We start from the raw sequence: 22,444 nt of genomic DNA on the forward strand, positions 1-22,444 counted from the left end.
ACCACTGTTTGGTTTGTGTGCTTCGAAACTCTCCTCAAACTAACACAAGAGTTAATCTAATACAACCATTCCAGGTCTGTTCTACTGTTAAATGTTCTATTTCTCTTTTAAAGCATGATCTTGGTCATGACACAATATGCAAACCTTCACCTGCATGACTTCTGAAGTGATTACAATATGTATGCATTTGCCTACTGCTCTGCATATGCAATCACTATACTGGAATGTATCCATCTAATTTGCAATGCATGTATGTTATATATTTACACCAAAAATCAATAAAGACCTTGCAAAAAAAGAAAGAATAAAACCATTTCTTTGTTTTTTTAAAATAATTACTCACTTTGCAGAACTCAGGATATAGTGCATGGGGATCTCTTGAAACAAGAACAGGAGTAGCTTCCGTTGTTCTACCTTTCCCTGAAGAGCAAAAATAAAGAATAAAAAAATAGTAGTCATTCATTCCAACTTGTTATTTTAAAATAAAAAATAGGAATGATTGCCGGAAGACATACTTCGGAACAGATCAATTTTTCTCCGCATTGCAGGGACAAAGGAGATTTGCTGCAGGAAAAAAAGATTCTATAGGATTTCTACTACTGTAACATGAAGGCACCCCCTAAACTGAAGAGTTTCTAAAAAAAATAAAATATAATAATAATTAACAAGCATAAAGAATGGAAAGAAAAAACTGTGGAAAATGAAGTACAGTCCTGCCACCACCGCCACAAAGTGCACTTCTTTTTTGGGCAATAGCCACCTGGTCAAATGCCATCTCTCACAGGGCAAGACAGCTAATGACTGAAGTGGCCTGGCCCATTGCCCTATGCTGTATAATGCTGTGGGAAAGACTGCAAAGACTGCTGAATAGACCAGTGATGAAGGAAGCTCTCCCAAAGCCCAACTAAGAATGTACACAATAATATATTATCAATTATTATTACATGTAGCTGGCGAGACAGCTAAATCAGTCTCTAGGTGAGACAAAAACATTTCTGGTATGCACACATTGTAGGAAAGTGGATTATTATGTGGTGTGGTTGTGAGACCTCACCATGTAATAGTGTTACAATCTTTTTTCTGGTTCAGTTAGGTTTGTTAGAAAAACCACTGATCAGGCAAAGGAACATGTGTAAAGCATTCAGAAGTCACAATACCGTTAAGAAAGAAACAAGACACAATAAAAACCAAACATTAAATTTATGAATCTAGATTGCATTTTGAACTTTAATTAGACACCATAATGACAAAAATCTATCATGGGGAATCGAAGATATGTATGTTTACATAAAGCATAAATCACAGTATTTCAAAAATGCAGTAAGTCCTTGTAATCTACTGCAATTGAGGTTGAGTTAGTTACAATATAACGGCTGGAAATGCCCTCAGCATGTATTTTGACAGGCCAAATCCGATATGGAGCTTGTCAGAGTAACCAAACAGGGCCAGAAGGACAGTAAGTATAAGTTACTTACCTGTAATCCTGGTTCTCTTTCAGGGGTATCCTCATCAAAGTCATAAGCACTGAATATTCCCGCCCATGTGCGGGGACCCCGGAAATAATAAAAAATATATATGAAAAAACATATATATACAGCTCTATAAATATATATTACATATATTATTTTTTCTCATACCAATGCAGCCCCCATCTAGGAGGCTAAACAATGCAATAATAAATAACTGCTTTTGCAAACACAAATAAATTATAAACCACAGGAGGGCAAGTACCACTTGAACTCTTTTAATGAGTAAAACCATGAAAAACTGCAAAAGAGCAGATATTGTTAGCCTACAGGCTGCATTGTAAACCAATAGCATAGAAAATGAAAGCACTTGCACAAAAAAACTGGCACCATGCCTTTAAGTCAGCCATGACACCCAGCTTCCCATCATGCCTCAGGGGTGACAGTTAGGTCAGTTGTTCTTTGCGGGGACCCGAAGGTCAGAGTACAAAGATATAGTTCAACAATACAAGCGTCTCATTTGAATGGGGAGGCGGGTGGGTTGCTTATTACTTTGATGAGGATACACCTGGAAGAGAACTAGGATTACAGGTAAGTAACTTATCCTTCTCTTCCAGGGGATCCTCATCGATAGTCATAAGCACTGACTAGAATAGCAAGCCCATCTTCTGCCTACGGGCAAATGAGACTGTACGACCCAACTTACAACAACCGCAGTAATCAGCTGTTGAACAGATTCCTCAAGGAGGCCTGGCCTACTTGGGTGTCTGGTCTGGTGTCTGAATCCAGACAATAGTGCCTTGTAAATGTATGGACGGACCTCCAAGTTGCCGCCTTACAGATCTCAGAGATCGGCACGTTATTAAGGAAAGCAGTCGTAGCCACCTTCCCCCTCATGGAATGAGCCTTGGGAGTAGGCCCAAGGGGCTTTTGTGCTAATTGATAAGTTAACTTGATGCATGAAACTATCTACCTGGAGTTGGACCTTTTTGAGGCTAGAAAACCTGCTCTGATCAACCCATAGTTAACGAATAGTTGATCAGACTCTCTAATCGACTTGGACCTATCCAGATAGAATTTTTAAAAGTCTTTTTAGGTCAAGCGAATGCAAAGCCCTCTCTGCTGGAGTGGAGGGATTGGGGAAAAAAGTCAGAAGAGAAATGGTCTGATTCACATGGAAATCTGACCACCTTCGGAAGGAAGGAGAGATGAGTCCTCAAAACCACTCTATTGAGATGAAAAACAGTGTACGGTTCCTTTGAACAGAGCGCTTGTATTTCACTCACTCTGCGAGCTGAGGTGATCGCTACCAGGAAAGCTACCTTCCACGTAAGGTGTTGCAAGGTTGCTTTGTGGATAGGTTCGAAAGGTGGACCCATCAACCTTGATAGCACAAAGTTCAGCTCCCAGGGCGATGAAGGAGGCCGGACCGGAGGGTAGACCTTTTTTAGGTCTCGCGCCTAGCGATGCAGTGCGCAGAAGGATTAGTTACTTACCTGTAATCCTAGTTCTCATCCAGGGGTATACTCAAAGTCATAATCTATGAATAATCCCCGCCCATGTGCGGGATCCCGGAGCATATAGAAAATATATATATATATATACATATATATACATATGTGAAAACATATAACTGCAGCCTAACAATGTTCAAAACCTGGCAATGCTGTAAATTACATATATTTGCATAGTAGTGCACCCCTATCCCATAAGGAAAAAAGGAAGCATAGACAAATCATAACACAGCACTGCTTTATTGCCATAAAGCAACATGTAATTGTAGGCATTCGCCAGTAGGCTGCAGCAGAGTATCAAGAAACCAAGAAAACTGACACCCTGCCTTTAAGGCATTAGAGTAGGGGGACCGTGCCTTTAAGGCCTGCCTGAGACCCCCTGCTCCCATGATGCATTACAGGTGGCAGTTGGGCCAGTTCTTTTTTGGCGGTGCCTCCGCACCTGAGTAGATCTGCCTTCCATACATCACTTATTTAAAGAGAAAACATTGCTCGTCCGGGGATGTGGGTGGGTCGCTTATGACTTTGATGAGTATACCCCTGGATGAGAACTAGGATTACAGGTAAGTAACTAATCCTTCTCATCCAGGGGATACTCATCAATAGTCATAATCTATGAATAGAGTAGCAAGCCCATACCCAAAGTCTCGCGGACGAGCAACAAAGCAGTTAAAACATACATTAAAAGACACATCTTGCATTACAGTTATGCAAATAGGTTCCTCAAAGAGGCCTGCCCCACCTGGGCGTCGGCCTGCGCATCTGAATCTAGGCAATAATGGCGCGTGAAAGTATGGACTGAGCGCCACGTAGCCGCTTTACAGATCTCAGACATGGGAACATTGCGAAGGAGTGCTACAGTAGAAGCTTTCCATCGAGTAGAGTGTGCTCTAGGTGTACCCTGCAGAACTTTGTGGGACAGTTGGTAAGCCAAAGCTATACAAGAGACAATCCAACTAGAGCTAGACCTCTTGGCCGCAGCCAGCCCGGTATTAGTGGGCCCATAGTTAACAAAGAGCCTGTCTGACTTTCTAAGAGTAAGGGTCTTAGCTAGATAGAATTTCAAAACCCTCCGGAGGTCAAGAGAGTGTAGAGCTCTCTCCGGGGGAGTGGTCGGCTGAGGAAAGAAGGTGGGCAACGTGATCACCTGATTAATATGGAAGTCCGAAACCACCTTGGGCAGGAAGCTCGGATGAGTACGGAGCACCACCCTATTAGCATGAAACACAGTGTAAGGTTCCTTGCAGCAGAGGGCCTGAATTACACTAACCCTACGGGCCGAAGTGATGGCTACTAAGAAGGCAGCCTTCCAGGTCAGATGTTGCAAGGAGGCCTTATGAATCGGCTCAAAAGGAGCTCCCATCAGCTTAGAGAGAACAATGTTAAGTTCCCAGGAAGGGGAAGGAGACCTCACTGGTGGGTAAACTTTCTTAAGCCCTTCCAAGAAATCCTTTACCACTGGCATCTGGAAGAAAGAGGTCTGGGTAGGAGACTTCCTATAGGCTGTAACAGCAGCTAAGTGTACTCTGATGGAAGAGTATTTTAACCCAGACTTCGCCAAGTACAGTAAGTAGGGGAGAATAACCTGTTCTTGACCCCGGATCGGATCAAGGGCGTTATCTCTACACCAGAAGCAGAATCTTTTCCATTTAAAGCCGTACGGCTTCCTCGTGGAGGGCCTCTTTGCCTCCCGAAGAATGTTCATACAGTCCGGAGGCAGATCTAGATGTCCGTATTGGATGAATTCAGGAACCATGCCGTCAAGCGGAGGGAGGGAAGATTGGGATGGAACACCCTCCCCTTGTCCTTGGTTAGCAAGTTCGGTAGGCACGGCATCCTCCTGTGTGGTACTTCCGACAGCTGGAGTAGATCCGGGTACCACCACTGACGGGGCCACTCCGGGGCTATTAGGATCATCCGAGTTCTGGCTCTGTAGAACTTCTGTATCACAGCCAGGATGAGAGGGAGAGGAGGAAAAGCGTAAAGCAATGTCCTCGACCAGCTGATCAAAAGCGCGTTCCCCTGCGACCCCCGTTGAGGGAACCGGGAGGGGTAGACGGGTAATTTTTGGTTGTCCGCGTCTGCGAACAGATCGATGTCCGGTGTGCCCCACAAGCGGAAGATGTCTTGAGCGACGTCTTCGTTGAGCACCCAGTCGTGCGCTTCGACGAAGTCTCTGCTGAGGCCGTCTGCCTGCACGTTCAGGGTCCCTGGCAGGTGAACCGCGACGATCGTCCGGTTTCTCGCCAGAAGCCATCTCCAGATTGACTGGGCCTCCAGAGACAGGACCCGTGATTTGGTCCCTCCTTGCTTGTTCAGATAGAACATAGTTGTGTTGTTGTCTGTCTGAACCTGAATATAGTTGGTTTGCAGGGATGGATACAGGGACTTGAGAGCCAGGTGGACTGCTCGTAGCTCCAAAAAGTTGATGTGATAGCTTTGCTCGGTAGCGGACCAGAGACCTTGTACTTGAAGCCGGCCCATATGAGCACCCCAGCCCTGCATGGAGGCATCGGTGACCACTGTCTGTGTCGGGGGCGCCTGATGGAATGGGACACCGTGAAGCAGATGGGAGCGCTTCATCCACCACCGGATGGAATCTTTGGCGGCTTGAAGAAGGGTAATGCGATCCTCCCAGCGGCCGGACCTCTGCGACCACTGATCCTCTAGATCTTGTTGCAGAGGACGCATGTGCAGACGTGCATTGGGCACAATGTAAATGCACGAAGCCATCGACCCCAGAAGAGACGACACTTGTCTGGCCGTGGGGCAGTCCGTGCGGAGAAGAGTGCGGCCTTTCTGAAGCATGGAGGATAACCTCTCCTCCGAAGGACACATGCTTGCGCTTGAGGAGTCTAGAGAGGCACCCAGGTAGTGGATCCGCTGAGTGGGATTGAGGACAGACTTCCTGTAGTTGACCTGAAGGCCCAGAGAGTGTAGAAGGTTGAGGCAAAACGAAAGATGACTCTGGAGTCGAGCCGGAGTTGAGCTTTTCAAGAGCCAGTCGTCTAGATAGGGGTAGACGAATATCTTCCGTTTGCGGAGAAAAGCAGCCACCACCGCCATGCACTTTGAGAATGTTCGTGGGGCGGACTTGAGGCCGAATGGCAGGACCTTGTATTGATAATGCTGGCGAAATATCTGAAATCTGAGAAACTTTCGATGTTTCGCTGAGACAGGAATGTGGAAGTATGCATCCTGTAAGTCGATGGCACACATCCAGTCCCCCTGGTGAAGATGTGGGAAGATCTGGTGCAGTGCCAGCATCCTGAACTTTTCTCTTTTGACAAATCCGTTGAGTAGGCTGAGATCGAGGATGGGTCTGTACTCTCTGACCGCTCCTCTTTTCTGAACAAGAAAATACCGGGAGTACACTCCTTGATTTCTCTGCCTGGTCGGAACTTCCTCTATGGCGTTTTTGAAGAGGAGAGTGGTAACTTCGTCCTTTAAAAGCTTGTTTTGGATGGGAGGGAGCGACTGTCTCCGTGGGGGTACCTGCGGAGGGGGAGATTTGAACCTCAGCAAGTAGCCACGCTCTACAATACTCAGCACCCATCTGTCGCTTGTAATGGCTTTCCACTCTTCCAGGTGAACAGTGATACTTCCTCCCACCGGAGTGGCGAACGAGAGCGGAGGAAGTAAGGTTTCACTGTTTGGAGGGCTGCTTGTTAGAGGACTGCTGCTGTTTTGTACTTACTCTTCCTCTGCCCTGACCCCTTTGCTGAAACTGGGATCTCTGTTGGTTCTGAGAGGACCACTGGGGTGTTTGAACGCGCTGGTGAAAGGCACGTTTGTCGCCCTGGCGAAAGCGCTTCCGGAATTCTTTGCGCTTTTCCAGCCCCACAGCCTTCACGGTGTCCAACTCCGCCTTCATCTTGCTCATCTGGTCATCAGCATGAGCCCCAAACAGTGATGATCCATTAAAAGGCAGATTGAGAATTCTTTTCTGCGCGTCCGGCTTGAGGCCCGTTAGCCTGAGCCAGGCCGAACGCCGGGAGCAGACGCCATGGGAGTTGCTGAATTGACTTTTCGAAATTCACGTGAAGGCCCAGCCGTGACAAAGATCTAGGCATTGCTGGAAATGATTTCTCACGCTCCGAGGAGAGGGACCCTTCAACAGCCAGTCGTCCAAGTAAGGGTACATAAAATTGCCTCTGCGACGTACTGCGGCTGCCATTAGTGCCATGCACTTCGTGAACACTCAGGGAGCTGAATTCAACCCGAAGGGCAGCATTTTGAATTAGTAGTGGGACGATCCCACCAGAAATTTCAGATATTGCCTGTGATGCGGACTGACCGGAACATGAAAGTAGGCATCTTCCAGATCCAGCGAACACATCCAATCTCCCTGTAGAAGATGTGGATGTATTTGATGGAAAGCCAACATGCAAAACTTCTCCCTTTTGATGGACTTGAGTGTTTGCAGGTCCAGAATGGGTCTGTATTCTGATTTCGACCTTTCTTCTTCACTAAGAAGTATCTGGAGTAGATTCCTCGACCTTGCTGTGATTTGGGCACCTTCTTGATCGCAGAAGGATAGCCACTTCGTTCTGCAGTACCTGCATCTGTTGGCACAATGATGGAACTGGAGGGATTGAGAAAGGATGGCGTCGAAAACGTAGAGAGTACCCATTCTGCAGCGTTGCTAACACCCATTGGTCCCTCATGATAGCTTGTCACTCTTTCAGATGATTTGCAATACTTCCCCCCCCCCCCCCCCCCTCACTGGAGCGGTAAACAGCGATGGGGGAATCAGGCACTCATTGTTTGGTGTGAGTCTTTGTGGAGGTAGTGGACTGACTATGAGAAATGGCCCTCTTTCATGCATGGTATGCCCCCACTTTTTGCTGAATTGCTGATGTTCTTTGACTGAGTGTGTAGGAAGGTGGATATCTGACTATGGTTACCCCCAACTTTTTGCCTAGTGTCTAGCTGGTTTTTCGACTTAGTTGGCCTGAGATCCTGCCATTCAGGGTCTCAGGCTGTCTGCTCTCTCTTTAAAATGGACTCCATGTACCCTAGGTACATAACCAATTGGTAAGGATCACCTTATTGGACCCTGTACAGTGTACCCTAGGTACCCAGGGCATAGGTGTACCCTAGGCCTCCCAGGGGCTGCAGCATGTATTATGCCACCCCTGGTCTGGCCTTCCAATCAGACACAACTGGCTGATCACTCAGCTGGGGCAAGGTCGTGTAATCACCCCTTGCTTAGATATAGTATGCCTATATCTACCCTTATATATAGACACATGTGTACCTATCAGTCACTCCTATGGCAGGCCTTAACAATCCTGGAGGCAGAGTGCTTGGTAACATGTGAGATGGTGCTCTAGCATGAACTGAGCCTGTCTGCAGCTTTCGGAACCATGTCCTTATAGCTGTTCTATGATATAGCCTACCATATACTTAAAGTGTCTTATAATCTTAAACGGTTATGGTAACTATGGTTTGGCTTTATCAAAACATGTCATGTAAGGTGTCTAACACTTTGGAATAATACCCCCATACCATTTCTGGTGATGAGGATATTATTCCTCCCTTCTAGAGGGAGAGACATGTTAAAATCCTACTTTGCTGTTTAACTCTAACCAAAGCCTCAGCATCACAAAATGGATGCTGCTGCCACAGACACAAGTCTGACCTCCTGCTGCTGGGAGTGATCCCAGCCAGGGAGGCCTGGACAATACGTTTCCTGTTTGGGGAGGTGCTAGCACCTCCCCAGACAGCCTTTAGTGTATTGGGGCAGGGTGGGCTGAAAGGAATGAGACATGCCTGGGGGACACAAGGTGTTCCTTGCATAGTCCAGTTCAAACCGGCGCTGGGGCACTCCAGCCCCAGCTCTGGCGCGAAACTGGACAAAGGGAAGTGGGTGTAACCACCCCCTCCCAGGTCCCACCCATAAGGCGTGACCTAGCAGGTATCCCAGCCCCCCAGATTAGTATAAGAGTGGGAGTTGGGCCTCAAGACTTTAGATTATCCTGAACCTGCAAAACTGAACAGAAACTCTGGACCTTCGACATTCGACGAAAGAAGAAGACTGAAGAATCTCCCTTGTAGCCAAGGAGTGGCTACCCTGTGCAAACAGGCACCATCAAGAGACTACCCTTTGCTTTGCGACTGTTCTACGAGGAACCGACTGCAGAGCCCGACCAGAGCCTTGACTTCCAGACTTCTCCGACCCTCATCCACATCTGCAGCAGAGCTGAGATCCGTGGAGGCGACGAGCGACGTGGGACCGGCTACCTGGAAAAAGTGGCTAGTAACTTACAGCGCAGCTTCTGAGGTACCCTCGAAGTTGTGCATCGGGGATTGAGAAGCCCCAACCCCAAGCACCATCTGCACCGAAGATCAGCCCCCCACACTCCACGAGTCCTGCGTGGGGCCCTTCAGCATTTTCCTGCTTGCCGCGTCTGTCCGGTTGCTTGCCCGCTGGCTAGTGGCCTCTGTGACGACGCACCCTGAAATCTTCTGCGCTGGTTTGGCTCCTCCGGACTGGCTCCCGCTTCTCTGCAAAGAAGAAGCACCCCAGACCTTCCTGGTCTGCACCAGAAGCAAGTCCTTCGTTCTTCGTGGGTTCCGCTTGCCAAGGCTTGGTGAGTCCTAGTCCAACTTCGACGCCGCCGACAGCAAGAGCCTTCGTGGGACAGCTCGCCTCCTGGTCCTGGTCGTCCTCGACGCTTCCTGGTCCTCCTGGCTGCAGCGACAAGCTTCACCTTCACCTGCAATCTTCACAACATCGCCTGGTTCCTTCCTGGTTCCACGTGGTCACTGGCTAGTGACCTTGACTCTGTCCCTTCTGCTTGCAGGTTTCCTCTCTTCTTGATCCCAGCCTTGGGATCCACCGGACACTCTTCACTGACTGCCTGTCAGCATCTTTCTTCAGGCATCCATAGGAGTCGACGACGAAAACGACGCAGCTTCACCCCTATGCACCCGCAGCCTGTGGGCTAGGTAACTTGGGTACTCCGGTGCTCATCAGGATAGTGACTATCCTAGTGTCTAGTTTTCAAGTCTCAACTTCCTAGCTACTCCGGAAGTGTCCTAAATCTACCGTTTTCTAAACTGTGCTATTGCTATTGACTTTTACGCATTACGCGTGAGTGTTTCCACTCTGCACACGAATCCCGTGGGCCTCCCACTTCCTAACTAACGCTAGTGTAGTGTAGCCCCAGCGATTCCCTAGGCCTAGGCCTACTCTATTTCCGTGACAGTGGTTCTTATACCACTTACTTAGTATATGGTTTGCGTGGCCCCTAGGGCCTAACTGTATTACTTACCTGTGTGACTTAATGTATGCATAAATAAGACTGTGTTGTACTTACCTCTAATCTCATAAAGAGTGCTGAGGGTTTGCTTAGAATAAATACACTTTATTTTATATATATATCTGTTGTGTGTCCTTTCATTTGGTATTCAAGGGATTATATATGGTATCACAGCTGGCTTCACATGCCATTCAGAGTTTAGCCTAAGACTGCTCTTGTCCATGCTACCACTAGGATAGCTGGTCTATAAGGTTGACTTTACAACCAATCACCATAAGGGTATTTGGACTGATATAAGGTGTACACTATAACTAGTGACATCATACATCAGGCCAACTTCTCACAGAGTGTGTCCTGGGCACCTGCCAAACAGGTACCCAGGGCCCGTGTTCCTTCCCTAAAACTGCATTGAAGCCTAAACTCAATTGGCATATCTGGCCACATGTCAGCCCCTGGTAAATGGTACCATAGGTACCCAGGGCACTGTGACCAGATAAAGGCTCCTAAGGGTTGTAGCAGGATTAGTTACTTACCTGTAATCCTAGTTCTCATCCAGGGGTATACTCATCAAAGTCATAATCTATGAATAATCCCCGCCCATGTGCGGGATCCCAGAGCATATAGAATATATATATATATACATATATATACATATGTGAAAACATATAAATGCAGCCTAATAATGTTCAAAACATGGCAATGCTGTAAATTACATATTTTTGCATAGTAGTGCCCCCGTAACCCGTAAGGAAAAAAGGAAGCATCAGGCAAATTATAACACAGCACTGCTTTATTGCCATAAAGCAACATGTAATTGTAGGCATTCGCCAGTAGGCTGCAGTAGAGTATCAAGAAACCAAGAAAACTGACACCCTGCCTTTAAGGCATTAGAGTAGGGGGACCGTGCCTTTAAGGCCTGCCTGTGACCCCCTGCTCCCATGATGCACTACAGGTGGCAGTTGGGCCAGTTCTTTTTGGCGGTGCCTCCGCACCTGAGTAGATCTGCCTTCCATACATCACTTATTTAAAGAGAAAACATTGCTCGTCCGGGGAGGTGGGTGGGTCGCTTATGACTTTGATGAGTATACCCCTGGATGAGAACTAGGATTACAGGTAAGTAACTAATCCTTCTCATCCAGGGGATACTCATCAATAGTCATAATCTATGAATAGAGTAGCAAGCCCATACCCAAAGTCTCGCGGACGAGCAAAAAACAGTTAAAAAACAAACAGGTTCCTCAGAGAAGCCTGCCCCACCTGGGCGTCGGCCTGCGCGTCTGAATCTAGGCAGTAATGGCGCGTAAAAGTATGGACTGAGCGCCATGTAGCCGCTTTACAGATCTCAGACATGGGAACGTTGCGAAGGAGTGCTACAGTAGAAGCTTTCCCTCGAGTAGAGTGTGCTCTAGGTTTACCCTGTAGAACTTTGAGGGACAGTTGGTAAGCCAAAGCTATACAAGAGAGACAATCCATCTAGAGATAGACCTCTTGGCCGCAGCCAGACCGGTATTAGTGGGCCCATAGTTAACAAAGAGCCTGTCTGACTTTCTAAGAGTAAGGGTCTTAGCTAGATAGAATTTTAAAACCCTCCGGAGGTCAAGAGAGTGTAGAGCTCTCTCCGGGGGAGTGGTCGGCTGAGGAAAGAAGGTGGGCAACGTGATCACCTGATTAATATGGAAGTCCGAAACCACCTTGGGCAGGAAGCTCGGATGAGTACGGAGCACCACCCTATTAGCATGAAACACAGTGTAAGGTTCCTTGCAGCAGAGGGCCTGAATTTCACTAACCCTACGGGCCGAAGTGATGGCTACTAAGAAGGCAGCCTTCCAGGTCAGATGTTGCAAGGAGGCCTTATGAATCGGCTCAAAAGGAGCTCCCATCAGCTTAGAGAGAACGATGTTAAGTTCCCAGGAAGGGGAAGGAGACCTCACTGGTGGGTAAACTTTCTTAAGCCCTTCTAAGAAATCCTTTACCACTGGCATCTGAAAGAATGAGGTCTGGGTAGGAGACTTCCTATAGGCTGTAATAGCAGCTAAGTGTACTCTGATGGAAGAGTACTTTAACCCAGACTTCGCCAAGTACAGTAAGTAGGGGAGAATAACCGGTTCTTGACCCCGTATCGGATCAAGGGTGTTATCTCTACACCAGAAGCATAATCTTTTCCATTTAAAGCCATACGACTTCCTCGTGGAGGACCTCTTTGCCTCCCGAAGAATGCTCATACAGTCCGGTGGAAGATCTAGATGTCCGTACTGGATGAATTCAGGAGCCATGCCGTCAAGCGGAGGGAGGGGAGATTGGGGTGGAACACTCTCCCCTTGTCCTTGGTCAGCAAGTTCGGCAGGCATGGCAACCTCCTCTGTGGTACCTCCGACAGCTGGAGTAGATCTGGGTACCACCACTGCCGGGGCCACTCCGGTGCTATTAGGATCATCCGAGTTCTGGCCCTGTAGTACTTCTGAATCACAGCCGGGATGAGAGGGAGAGGAGGAAAAGCGTAAAGCAATGTCCTCGACCAGCTGATCAAAAGCGCGTTCCCCTGCGACCCCCGTTGAGGGAACCTGGAGGCGAAGACTGGGCATTTCTTGTTGTCCGCGTCTGCGAACAGATCGATGTCCGGTATGCCCCACAAGCGGAAGATGCCTTGAGCGACGTCTTCGTTGAGCACCCAGTCGTGCGCTTCGACGAAGTCTCTGCTGAGACCGTCCGCCTGCACGTTCAGGGTCCCTGGCAGGTGAACAGCGACTATCGTCCGGTTTCTCGCCAGAAGCCATTTCCAGATTGACTGGGCCTCCAGAGACAGGACCCGTGATCTGGTCCCTCCTTGCTTGTTCAGATAGAACATAGTTGTGGTGTTGTCCGTCTGAACCTGAACATAGTCGGTCTGCAGGGATGGGTACAGGGACTTGAGAGCGAGATGGACTGCTCGTAGCTCCAAGAAGTTGATGTGATAGCTCTGTTCGGTAGCGGACCAGAGACCTTGTACTTGAAGCCGGCCCATATGAGCCCCCCAGCCCTGCATGGAGGCGTCTGTGACCACTGTCTATGTCGGACGCGCCTGATGGAAAGGGACGCCGTGAAGCAGATGGGAGCGCTTCATCCACCACCGGATGGAATCTTTGGCGGCTTGATGAAGGGTAATGTGATCTTCCCAGCGGCCGGACCTCTGCGACCACTGATCCTCTAGGTCTTGTTGCAGAGGACGCATGTGCAGACGTGCGTTGGGCACGATGTAGATGCACGAGGCCATGGATCCCAGGAGAGATGACACTTGTCTGGCTGTGGGATATTCCGTGCTGAGAAGCGTGCGGCTTATTTGCAGCATGGAGGATAACCTCTCCTCCAAAGGACACACGCTTGCGCTTGAGGAGTCTAGAGAGGCGCCCAGGTAGTGGATCCGCTGAGTTGGATTGAGGATCGACTTCCTGTAGTTGACCTGAAGGCCCAACGAGTGTAGAAGGTTTAGGCAGAACGAGAGATGACTCTGGAGTCGAGCCGGAGTGGAACTTTTTAAGAGCCAGTCGTCTAGATAGGGGTAGACGAATATCTTCCGTTTGCGGAGAAATGCAGCCACCACCGCCATGCACTTTGAGAATGTTCGTGGCGCGGACTTGAGGCCGAATGGCAGGACCTTGTATTGATAATGTTGGCGAAAGATGCGAAATCTGAGAAACTTCCGATGTTTCGCTGAGACAGGAATGTGGAAGTATGCATCCTGTAAGTCGATGGCACACATCCAGTCCCCCTGGTGTAGATGTGGGAAGATCTGGTGCAGTGCTAGCATCCTGAATTTTTCTCTTCTGAGTAGGCGGAGATCGAGGATGGGTCTGTAGTCTCCGATCGCTCCTCTTTTCTGAACAAGAAAGTACCGGGAATACACTCCCTGATTTCTCTGCCTGTTTGGAACCTCCTCTATGGCGTTTTTGGAGAGGAGAGTGGCAACTTCGTCCTTCAAAAGCTTGTTTTGGCTGGGAGGGAGTGGCTGTTTCCGTGGGGGTACCTGCGGAGGGGGAGATTTGAACCTCAGCAAGTAGCCACGCTCTACAATACTCAGCACCCATCTGTCGTTTGTAATTGCATTCCACTCTGCCAGGTGAACGGTGATACTTCCTCCTACCGGAGTGGCGAACAAGCGCGGAGGAAGTAAGTTTTCACTGTTTGGGAGGTTGCTTGTTAGAGGACTGCTGCTGTTTAGCATGTCCTCTTCCTCTGCCCCGGCCCCTTTGCTGAAACTGGGACCTCTGTTGGTTTTGAGAGGACCATTGGGGTGTTTGAACGCGCTGGTGAAAGGCACGTTTGTCGCCCTGGCGAAAGCGCTTGCGGAACTCTTTGCGCTTTTCCAGTCCCACAGCCTTTACGGTGTCCAATTCCGTTTTCATCTTGCTCATTTGGTCGTCCGCATGAGCTCCAAATAGCGATGACCCATTAAACGGCAAATTAAGAATTCTTTTCTGCACATCTGGTTTGAGGCCCGTTAATCCGAGCCTGGCCGAACGGCGGGAGCAGATGCCATGGGAGTAGCCATGCGCGGCTAGGTCTGATGCATCCGCCGCTGCGCTTATTACTTGGTTGGCCACCAGTCCGCCTTCATGGAGGATCTCCGTGAAGTCCTGCCTGTCCTCCCTAGGCAATTTCTCCACGAATCTGGCCAGGGAATCCCATAGGGAGCGATCATACCTCCCCAGCAGGGCTGAAGCGCTAGCGACCTTCATGTGCGAGGCAGAGGTGTTGCACATTCTCCTGCCGTAGGAGTCCATCAGCTTGCTGTCCTTCTCAGGGGGGACAGAAGCAGATACTGAGGCTGAGTGAGACTTCATGGCCGCCGCCACGATCACCGAATCCGCTGGCGGGTCCGCCCTCAAGAATAAAGGGTCCTCGGTCGGAGCCTTGTACTTCTTTGCTATTCTCGAGGGAACCGAGCCCGCTGTAGCCGGTGTAAGGAACGTGGCCATCGCTGGTTCTAACAATCCTGGCACCAACGGGAGCAGAGGTCTGGGAGCTGACCGATGGTGTAAAGTATCAAAGATCACAGAAGTGGGTGCCTGAGGGACGTGCAGTGCGATGTTCAACTTCTGCGCCCCTCTACCCAGGACGTCCGAGAAAGTTATAATGTCATCCACCGGGGACACTCGCGAAAGAGGCGTGGATGAAAAAGTAGGAGAGTAGTCCCGGACTGAGGATCTTGTGGATGAAGTCCCAGTGGACGACCTGGTGCGTCGCCTCTTGTGGGAGCGTTCGCTATGGTGAGCCCTTGATCCTGATCTGCGCTTGGACGGAGATCTTGGACGTTTTGGCGTGGTGCGACGGTCCCTGGAACGAGACCGGCGTGGTGAAATTGTCCTTGGATCCCTCGGAGCGATTTACTCCTGCGCGGTGGGGAATACCTGCGGGAGTAGTCCGATCCCGGACTCCGACATGCGCCAGCGCCCACATCTCGTAACCAGCGCGGTGACAGTCCGAACCGCTCTGGAGCCTCGGGTGATCTTTCCGGAGATATTTGCACGATGTGCAGTGCCGGAGATGCCGCGGGCGGTCAAGTTTTCGCCCTTGACGTCGAATCCCTTGACGTCGATGACGTCTGCGTCACCATCGGCAAGTGTGAGGTATGCCGTTCTGGTCTCGACGGCGGTCTCGACGCCGATCACGGAGACCTCGACGTTGATCTCCTCTTCTCTGGCACCTGACGTCGGCTAGATGACCTCGACGTCGGCCGTGTCTTCGACGTCGACCTCTCTCGACGTCGACTGGGCGACTTTGACGTCGACCTCTCCTGCCGTCGACCAAGCGACTTCGACCTCTCTCGACGTCGACTGGGCGACTTTGACGTCGACCTCTCTCGACGTCGACTGGGCGATCTTGACGTCGATCTTCCTCTCGACGTCGACCTTCTATGTCGCCGAGTGGGGGTAACCATCGACGGCGACCGGCCCACTCGCGGCGGAATGTACGTCGCCGCATCTCTCGACGTCGACCCCCTCGAGGGTTGCGGAGAGTGTCTCGACGTCGACGGAAGCCTCGACGTCGACGGAGACAGTCCAGATGTCACCGGACTAGCAGCCTTCGAGCCCGAAGGGCCGCCTCTCGACGCCGACTTACTTTTGCGCGGCGGAGACTCTTGATGGTGGGATGAATCCCTCGACGCCGAAGTTCTCTGCCTTTTCGCCGGCATCCTCGACGTCGACGGCGAACCTCTTGGACTCCTGGTCTTTTTGGAGCCCGGGGAGCTGGTATGTCGCCGTTTCTGTACTCTCGTAGCTGAAGAAGGTGGTCTTGATGAGGAATGCTCGCCTTCACGACGGCTTTGTTCCTTCTCCAGTCTTGCATGCAGTTTAATGCGCTCTCTGTCCCTCAGAGTGCGCTTTGAGAACTTCTGGCAGTGGGGACACTGGTCAGGATCGTGTTTTGATGGTAAACACACAATACACACCGAGTGTGGATCCGCCAGTGCCATTTTATTACCACAAGAAGGACATTTCCTAAATAAAGGAGACATTCTGACTGGAAAAAATTGGAAAATTCACTGGAAACCAGCAGAATTAGCCCTTAAAAGCCAGAAAACGTCGAAAAAAGCTTGAAAAAGCTGTAATTCTAAATTTCAGTCAAAAAACTGAAGAGCTCAAGCTCCAGGATCCTCACAGAAGGAGCCGGAAAAAAGAACTGGCCCAACTGCCACCTGTAGTGCATCATGGGAGCAGGGGGTCACAGGCAGGCCTTAAAGGCACGGTCCCCCTACTCTAATGCCTTAAAGGCAGGGTGTCAGTTTTCTTGGTTTCTTGATACTCTACTGCAGCCTACTGGCGAATGCCTACAATTATATGTTGCTTTATGGCAATAAAGCAGTGCTGTGTTATAATTTGCCTGATGCTTCCTTTTTTCCTTACGGGTTACGGGGGCACTACTATGCAAAAATATGTAATTTACAGCATTGCCATGTTTTGATCATTATTAGGCTGCATTTATATGTTTTCACATATGTATATATATATGTATATATATGTATTTTCTATATGCTCCGGGATCCCGCACATGGGCGGGGATTATTCATAGATTATGACTATTGATGAGTATCCCCTGGATGAGAACTTATTGTGCCACCCTTAGAGGCCCTGTACCCTGACACACACACACACACACACACACACACTGCCTTTGCAGGCTGAGTGTCTGGGTGCAGAACAAAACAAAGACGACATGAAGCACATCCCTGTGTGCCACGCCCACAAACCACTGCCCTGGCATACATCAGTCACCCCTCTAGCTGGGTGCCCTATGCCAGTGGTGAGGGTTCAGGTGCATGAGCCCTGTGTGAGGGTACAGGTGCATGAGCCTTGTACCCCTACAGTGCAAAGGTCCATTCCTGAGCCCTGCAAGTGCAGTGCTGCCATTAAGAGTATATGGTGCTGGGAGGCTGTCATTACGAACTCCACAGCACCATAATGGCTGCAATGAAGACTGGGAAGTTTGGTATCAAACTTCTCAGCACATTAAACCCACACTGATGCCAGTATGGGATTTAATATAAAATGCACAACAAAGGACATCTTAGAGATGCCCCCTGAAACTCAACCAACTCCCAGTGACCTGACTGAGTGGCTGAGCTGCCTGCCACCATCAGACATGTCTCTGGACCCCAGGGACAAGAGCTTGCTGCTCTCGGTGGCCTGAAACAATGCACATCCAGGGACAAGGTGCCAAGCCTCCTTCCCCACCGATGGGCAGGTTTCATGAAGGAGAAGCTTAAAAGGCATGCCGCCTTTGTGAGCCTCTCCGGACCACTTGCTGTACTTAGCAACTGGTCCCCACTGGTTCTACCCCCCACTTTGGGCGGGAGACCCGGTGGGAAAACAAAGTGAGGAAGAGAGGTGTGCCCACATCTGCCAACTCCACCCCTAAGGTGGGGGAGGTGAGGTGAGGCACAACCTTGAGTTCCTGCCATCTTGAGGATGGGGGGACCCAGCCAACCAGGGACAGGCTCCTGCCCCCTCCCACTGGAGAGTGGCAGAATAGGGGATGTACCCACCCCAGGTAAAAGACCCATTGGTCCCTGCCCTTTAACTTCCTGTAACACCCCTAAATGTAGTATTTAGGGGCACCCTGAACCTTCCTTCCTCAGACCCAGCAATCACAAGAAAAGACGAAGAAGAAGGACGAGAAGCCGTGCAGAGGTAACAAGAGGACGACGCCCACTGACTTGGCCCCAGCCCTACAAGCCTATCTCCCCTTGAACCAGCTCCTGCAAAACCCCAGCGTGTCCAGTGGCCAGCAACCTCAAAAACCTCGGAGGACTTGCCTGCAGTCACTCTCTAAGCTGTTTCTCCCGTGTACACCGGACGTGTTTTAACTGCAGCTTCTGGTGCCAGCCAGAAACTGCGAATCCAGCACACTCTGTTCACTCAAACAGAGGCTGGGCTCGGCGTGTGCAAACACCCCGAGGAGGTCCCCCCGGCAATCCTGACCCGAGATCCAGCAACCCCTGACCTGCCTGAAGCCTCCAGACAACACCTGCAGTCTCAATCCAGGAGACCCCCCCCCTCACAGGGACCAGAGCGGGTAAGAGAATCCGACGTCTAAAGGCACCCCTGCACCCGATGCCCCACGGCCTTGTGTGCCCCATCCAGTGGTGCCTAACCATCCCCTCTACATCCCAACTTACCCCTCCAAAAGGTGGTCACTCCTGGACGATCTTCGTCCCCGAGCCTGCAGTGTTTCTTTATCCCAGAGAATCTCCATTGAATTCAACAGGGCACCCGACTTCAAAACTACACCCTGCACCTGGCTGCCCTAGCGCCGCTGAGAGTGTCCCTTTGGTGCTATCTTGGTCCCCAACGTGCCCTGAGCTTAACCCTAGGAGCTTTGCTCCCACAACCCTGTGGCCTGCTTGCCAGCAGCCACCAACCGGAGTCCCCCTGTCCCCCATAGGATAACATTGGGCCTCAACACTCTGCACCCGGCTGCCCGAGTGCAGCTGGAGGTGCAACAACAGTGCATCACTGACCCTGGGAGACCACCGAGTCTAACCCCAGAACCCTAACTCAAAAGACCGATTATTTACCTTGAAAACGATAACTCATTTTTCCTCATAGGATAACATTGACACTTTTTCTCTCAAAAAGTTGAAAACTGCAAATACTCCTTAAAAATCGGCCGATTAACCAAAACGCATTTTCTCAACTGTTTTCAGAAAATGTCCCAGTGCTGAATCCAGGATCCAGCACTGAGTAAGAAAAAGTAAAGATAACCTAACTTACCTGCTAAGTTAATTTCCTCCCATAGGATTACATTGGTGATTCTATGTGAAAAAGATTCTAAGTGTCAACTTTTGAAATACAATAATATTCCTTAAAAATCATACCATTAACCAAAACGCATTTACTCGCCTGTTTTCAGGAAATGTCCTAGGGCTGAATCTAGGATCCAGTCCTGTGGTTAGAAAAGTATTCTGAAAAGTAATTAACTGCATTTTACTTAAAAAAGCCCATTCAATTGAATGTACTATACCTGCAATGTGTTGCAAACTGCTTTCTTAAATCTGTAAGCACAAGACACTCAATTGATGGACGGAATGCAGAACAAATCAAAACATTCACCCCAGTCAAGAGATCTGGGTTAAATCCATCATTCTTTTGCTCACCATGCCACTCCAGTTTAGACCTGGCCTTATGCAAATCAGTCTTGACCCTGTGCCTCCTGGGAACAGTCCAGCCCGAACGACCAAGCCCGGTCCTACCAGGACCGGAAACAAGCATTCTAGGGCTGGACTGTTCCCATGAGGCACAGGGTCAGACTGATTTGCATATGGCCATGTCTGAACTGGGGTGACGGAGTGAGCTAAAGAATGATGAGGGATTAAATCCAGATCAGTTGACTGGGGGTGAGTGCTTGCAATGTTCAACACTCCGTCCATCATCCCCTTTGGTTTTGCTTTGTTCGCCCTAAGTTAGCAGGGTATGCCCAGATGTGGGTCCCTTGCTCACTTTGCCACTGGATTCAAGCTAGCCTGGCTGATGACAGCTGATTAGCCAGAAACCGGTCCCAGGATGCTTATTTCCAGTCCAGGGAAGACATGGTTTGGCAGTTCGGGCTGGACTGTTCCCATGAGGCACAGGGTCAGACTGATTTGCATATGACCATGTCTGAACTGAAGTGGCGGAGTGAACTAAAAAATGATGATGGATTAAACCCAGATCAGTTGACTGGGGGTGAGTGCTTGCAATGTTCAACATTTTGCTTTCTTAAACCTGTAATCAAAACCAGTAACCGCTATACTGCAATTCTGAACTGTGCTCAAACAAGTCAATTACTACTGCAAAGTATGTATATGTATATGCTTACCTGTACCAGGCTTGCTTGGTTCTAGGAATAAAACAGTAAACATTTTTATACAAAACAATTGGCCTAGAGTTCAGTTCTTGAGTGTGTGGGACCATTTGCTGACTGAGTATTTGCATCAAATGCTTTACACCGTCCGCTGATACTGCCTTACTGCTCGACCAAGCTACCACTTCAGAGAGTAAGGTTCTATCTAACCTTAACCTCTGCCAAACCTCTGGAGACTCCTAGACTCTATACACACTGTACCTCACTTTGGTGCAGTATATATAGACCCAGTTTCTTACACTGACGCAGGTTTCCTTTTCCTCTGGAGGAGCGACGGCCTTGGTACTGAGACCTTTGCTAACCTTGTTGGCTTTGATGCCTCTGCCAATAAGGGGTTTGAACCCTCTGTTGGAAGGGTCATCGATCGTATGGCTTGAAACGTCCATGGAACTCTTTTTTCTTTTCTAGACCCACCGCCTTTAGTGTGTCTAGCTCAGTCTTCATCCGAGACATTTCCTTATCTGTGTGAGAGCCGAATAAATATGAGGAGAGGAGGTAATTGAGGATCCGAGACTGCGCTTCTGGTTTAAGCGACGTGAGGTGAAGCCAAGATCTCCTAGCGCATATCCCATGGACATAGGTGTGAGCTGAAAGAGTCGCTCCATCGGCTGCGGCGCTGATCACCTAGTTTGCCACCAGGCTGCCTTTCTGAAAAGATTTCTTCAAAGTCCTTGCGATCTTCCTTGGGCAGTTTTTCCGAAAATCTTTTAAGAGAGTCCCCCAAAGACATGTCGTAGCGCCCCAAAAGAGCCAACGCACTTGAGACTTTGAGCATGGAGGCTGATGTGCCCCAGCCCTTCCTCCCCCACGAATCTTGTGCTTTGCTCTCCTTATCGGGTGGAACTGTAGAAGAGGAGGCTACTGAATGTGTCTTTTTAGCCGCAGCGATTATAACAGAACCTGGAGAGGGGGTCAAACCTGAGAAACAACGGGTCTTCCTCCGGTGGACGGTATTTCTTTAGAATCATCGCCGGTGCGGTCTTAAGGGTCCCCGGCGCGAGGAAAAGGTCCATAACCGGCTGAAGTAGCCCCGGCACCAATGGTAACATCAGTCTAGGTGCAGCTCTCTGGTGCAAAGTCTCGAAGATTACTGACGACGAGCTCTGCCGAGTGGGCATAGGGATGTTCAGCTTACTTGCCCCTCTGGAAAGCACATCCTAGAAATTGCCAACATCATCCACCGGAGAGACCCTCAACGGTGGGCTGTCGGTGAGTAGTCTCTCTTTGACGTATGTGTGGAAAAGGAAGAGGGCGTTTGAGATCTGTGCCTTCTCTTGCTTCTGGATCTGGACCTCCTTCTGGAAGAGGGTGCAGGAGTGCTACTACGATCTCTGCCTCTCGATGGAGTTTGAGCCTTGTCCACAGCTTGCACCAGTCGAGCCAACGGAGACCTGCGTAGGAGGCTTGAGTAGTGATGAGCCCCTGGAACTTGAGCAGGAGCCCAGTGATGCAGAGGCAGATTCCATCTAGGTGAAAGATGGATAGAAGGTGACCTATGTCTCTCAATCAATCAATCAATCCGAATATTTGTAAAGCGCACTACATACCCATGAGGGTCTCAAGGCGCGGGGGAGGGGGGTGCTGATGCTGCTCGAATAGCCAGGTCTTGAGTAGTCTTCTGAAGGTCAGTAGGTCCTGGGTCTGCCGTAGGAGGTTGGGGAGGGTGTTCCAGGTCATGGCTGTGAGCTGGGAGAACGATCTGCTGCCGTATGTCGCTCTTCGGATGCGGGGAACGGTCGCGAGGGCGAGGTCGGTGGAGCGGAGCTGGCAGTTGGGGGTGTGAGAAGTTGGCCTGATGTATGATGTCACTAGTTATAGT

At 49.7% G+C, this 22,444-nt stretch overlaps 1 protein-coding gene across 1 annotated transcript in view; it reads right to left on the bottom strand.

Moving 5' to 3' along the window:
* Positions 1 to 22,444, bottom strand: part of LOC146813810 (exportin-5-like) — a 1,013,804-nt gene that overhangs the window by 789,476 nt on the left and 201,884 nt on the right. The window contains exon 7 of the mRNA XM_085610267.1: positions 344 to 420. Within this exon, the coding sequence (XP_085466393.1) occupies positions 344 to 420 (77 nt within the window). The remainder of the gene's footprint in view (positions 1 to 343; positions 421 to 22,444) is intronic.

Source organism: Triturus cristatus, chromosome 6 (genome assembly GCF_964204655.1).
Source record: "Triturus cristatus chromosome 6, aTriCri1.1, whole genome shotgun sequence".
NCBI classification, from domain to species: domain Eukaryota; kingdom Metazoa; phylum Chordata; class Amphibia; order Caudata; family Salamandridae; genus Triturus; species Triturus cristatus.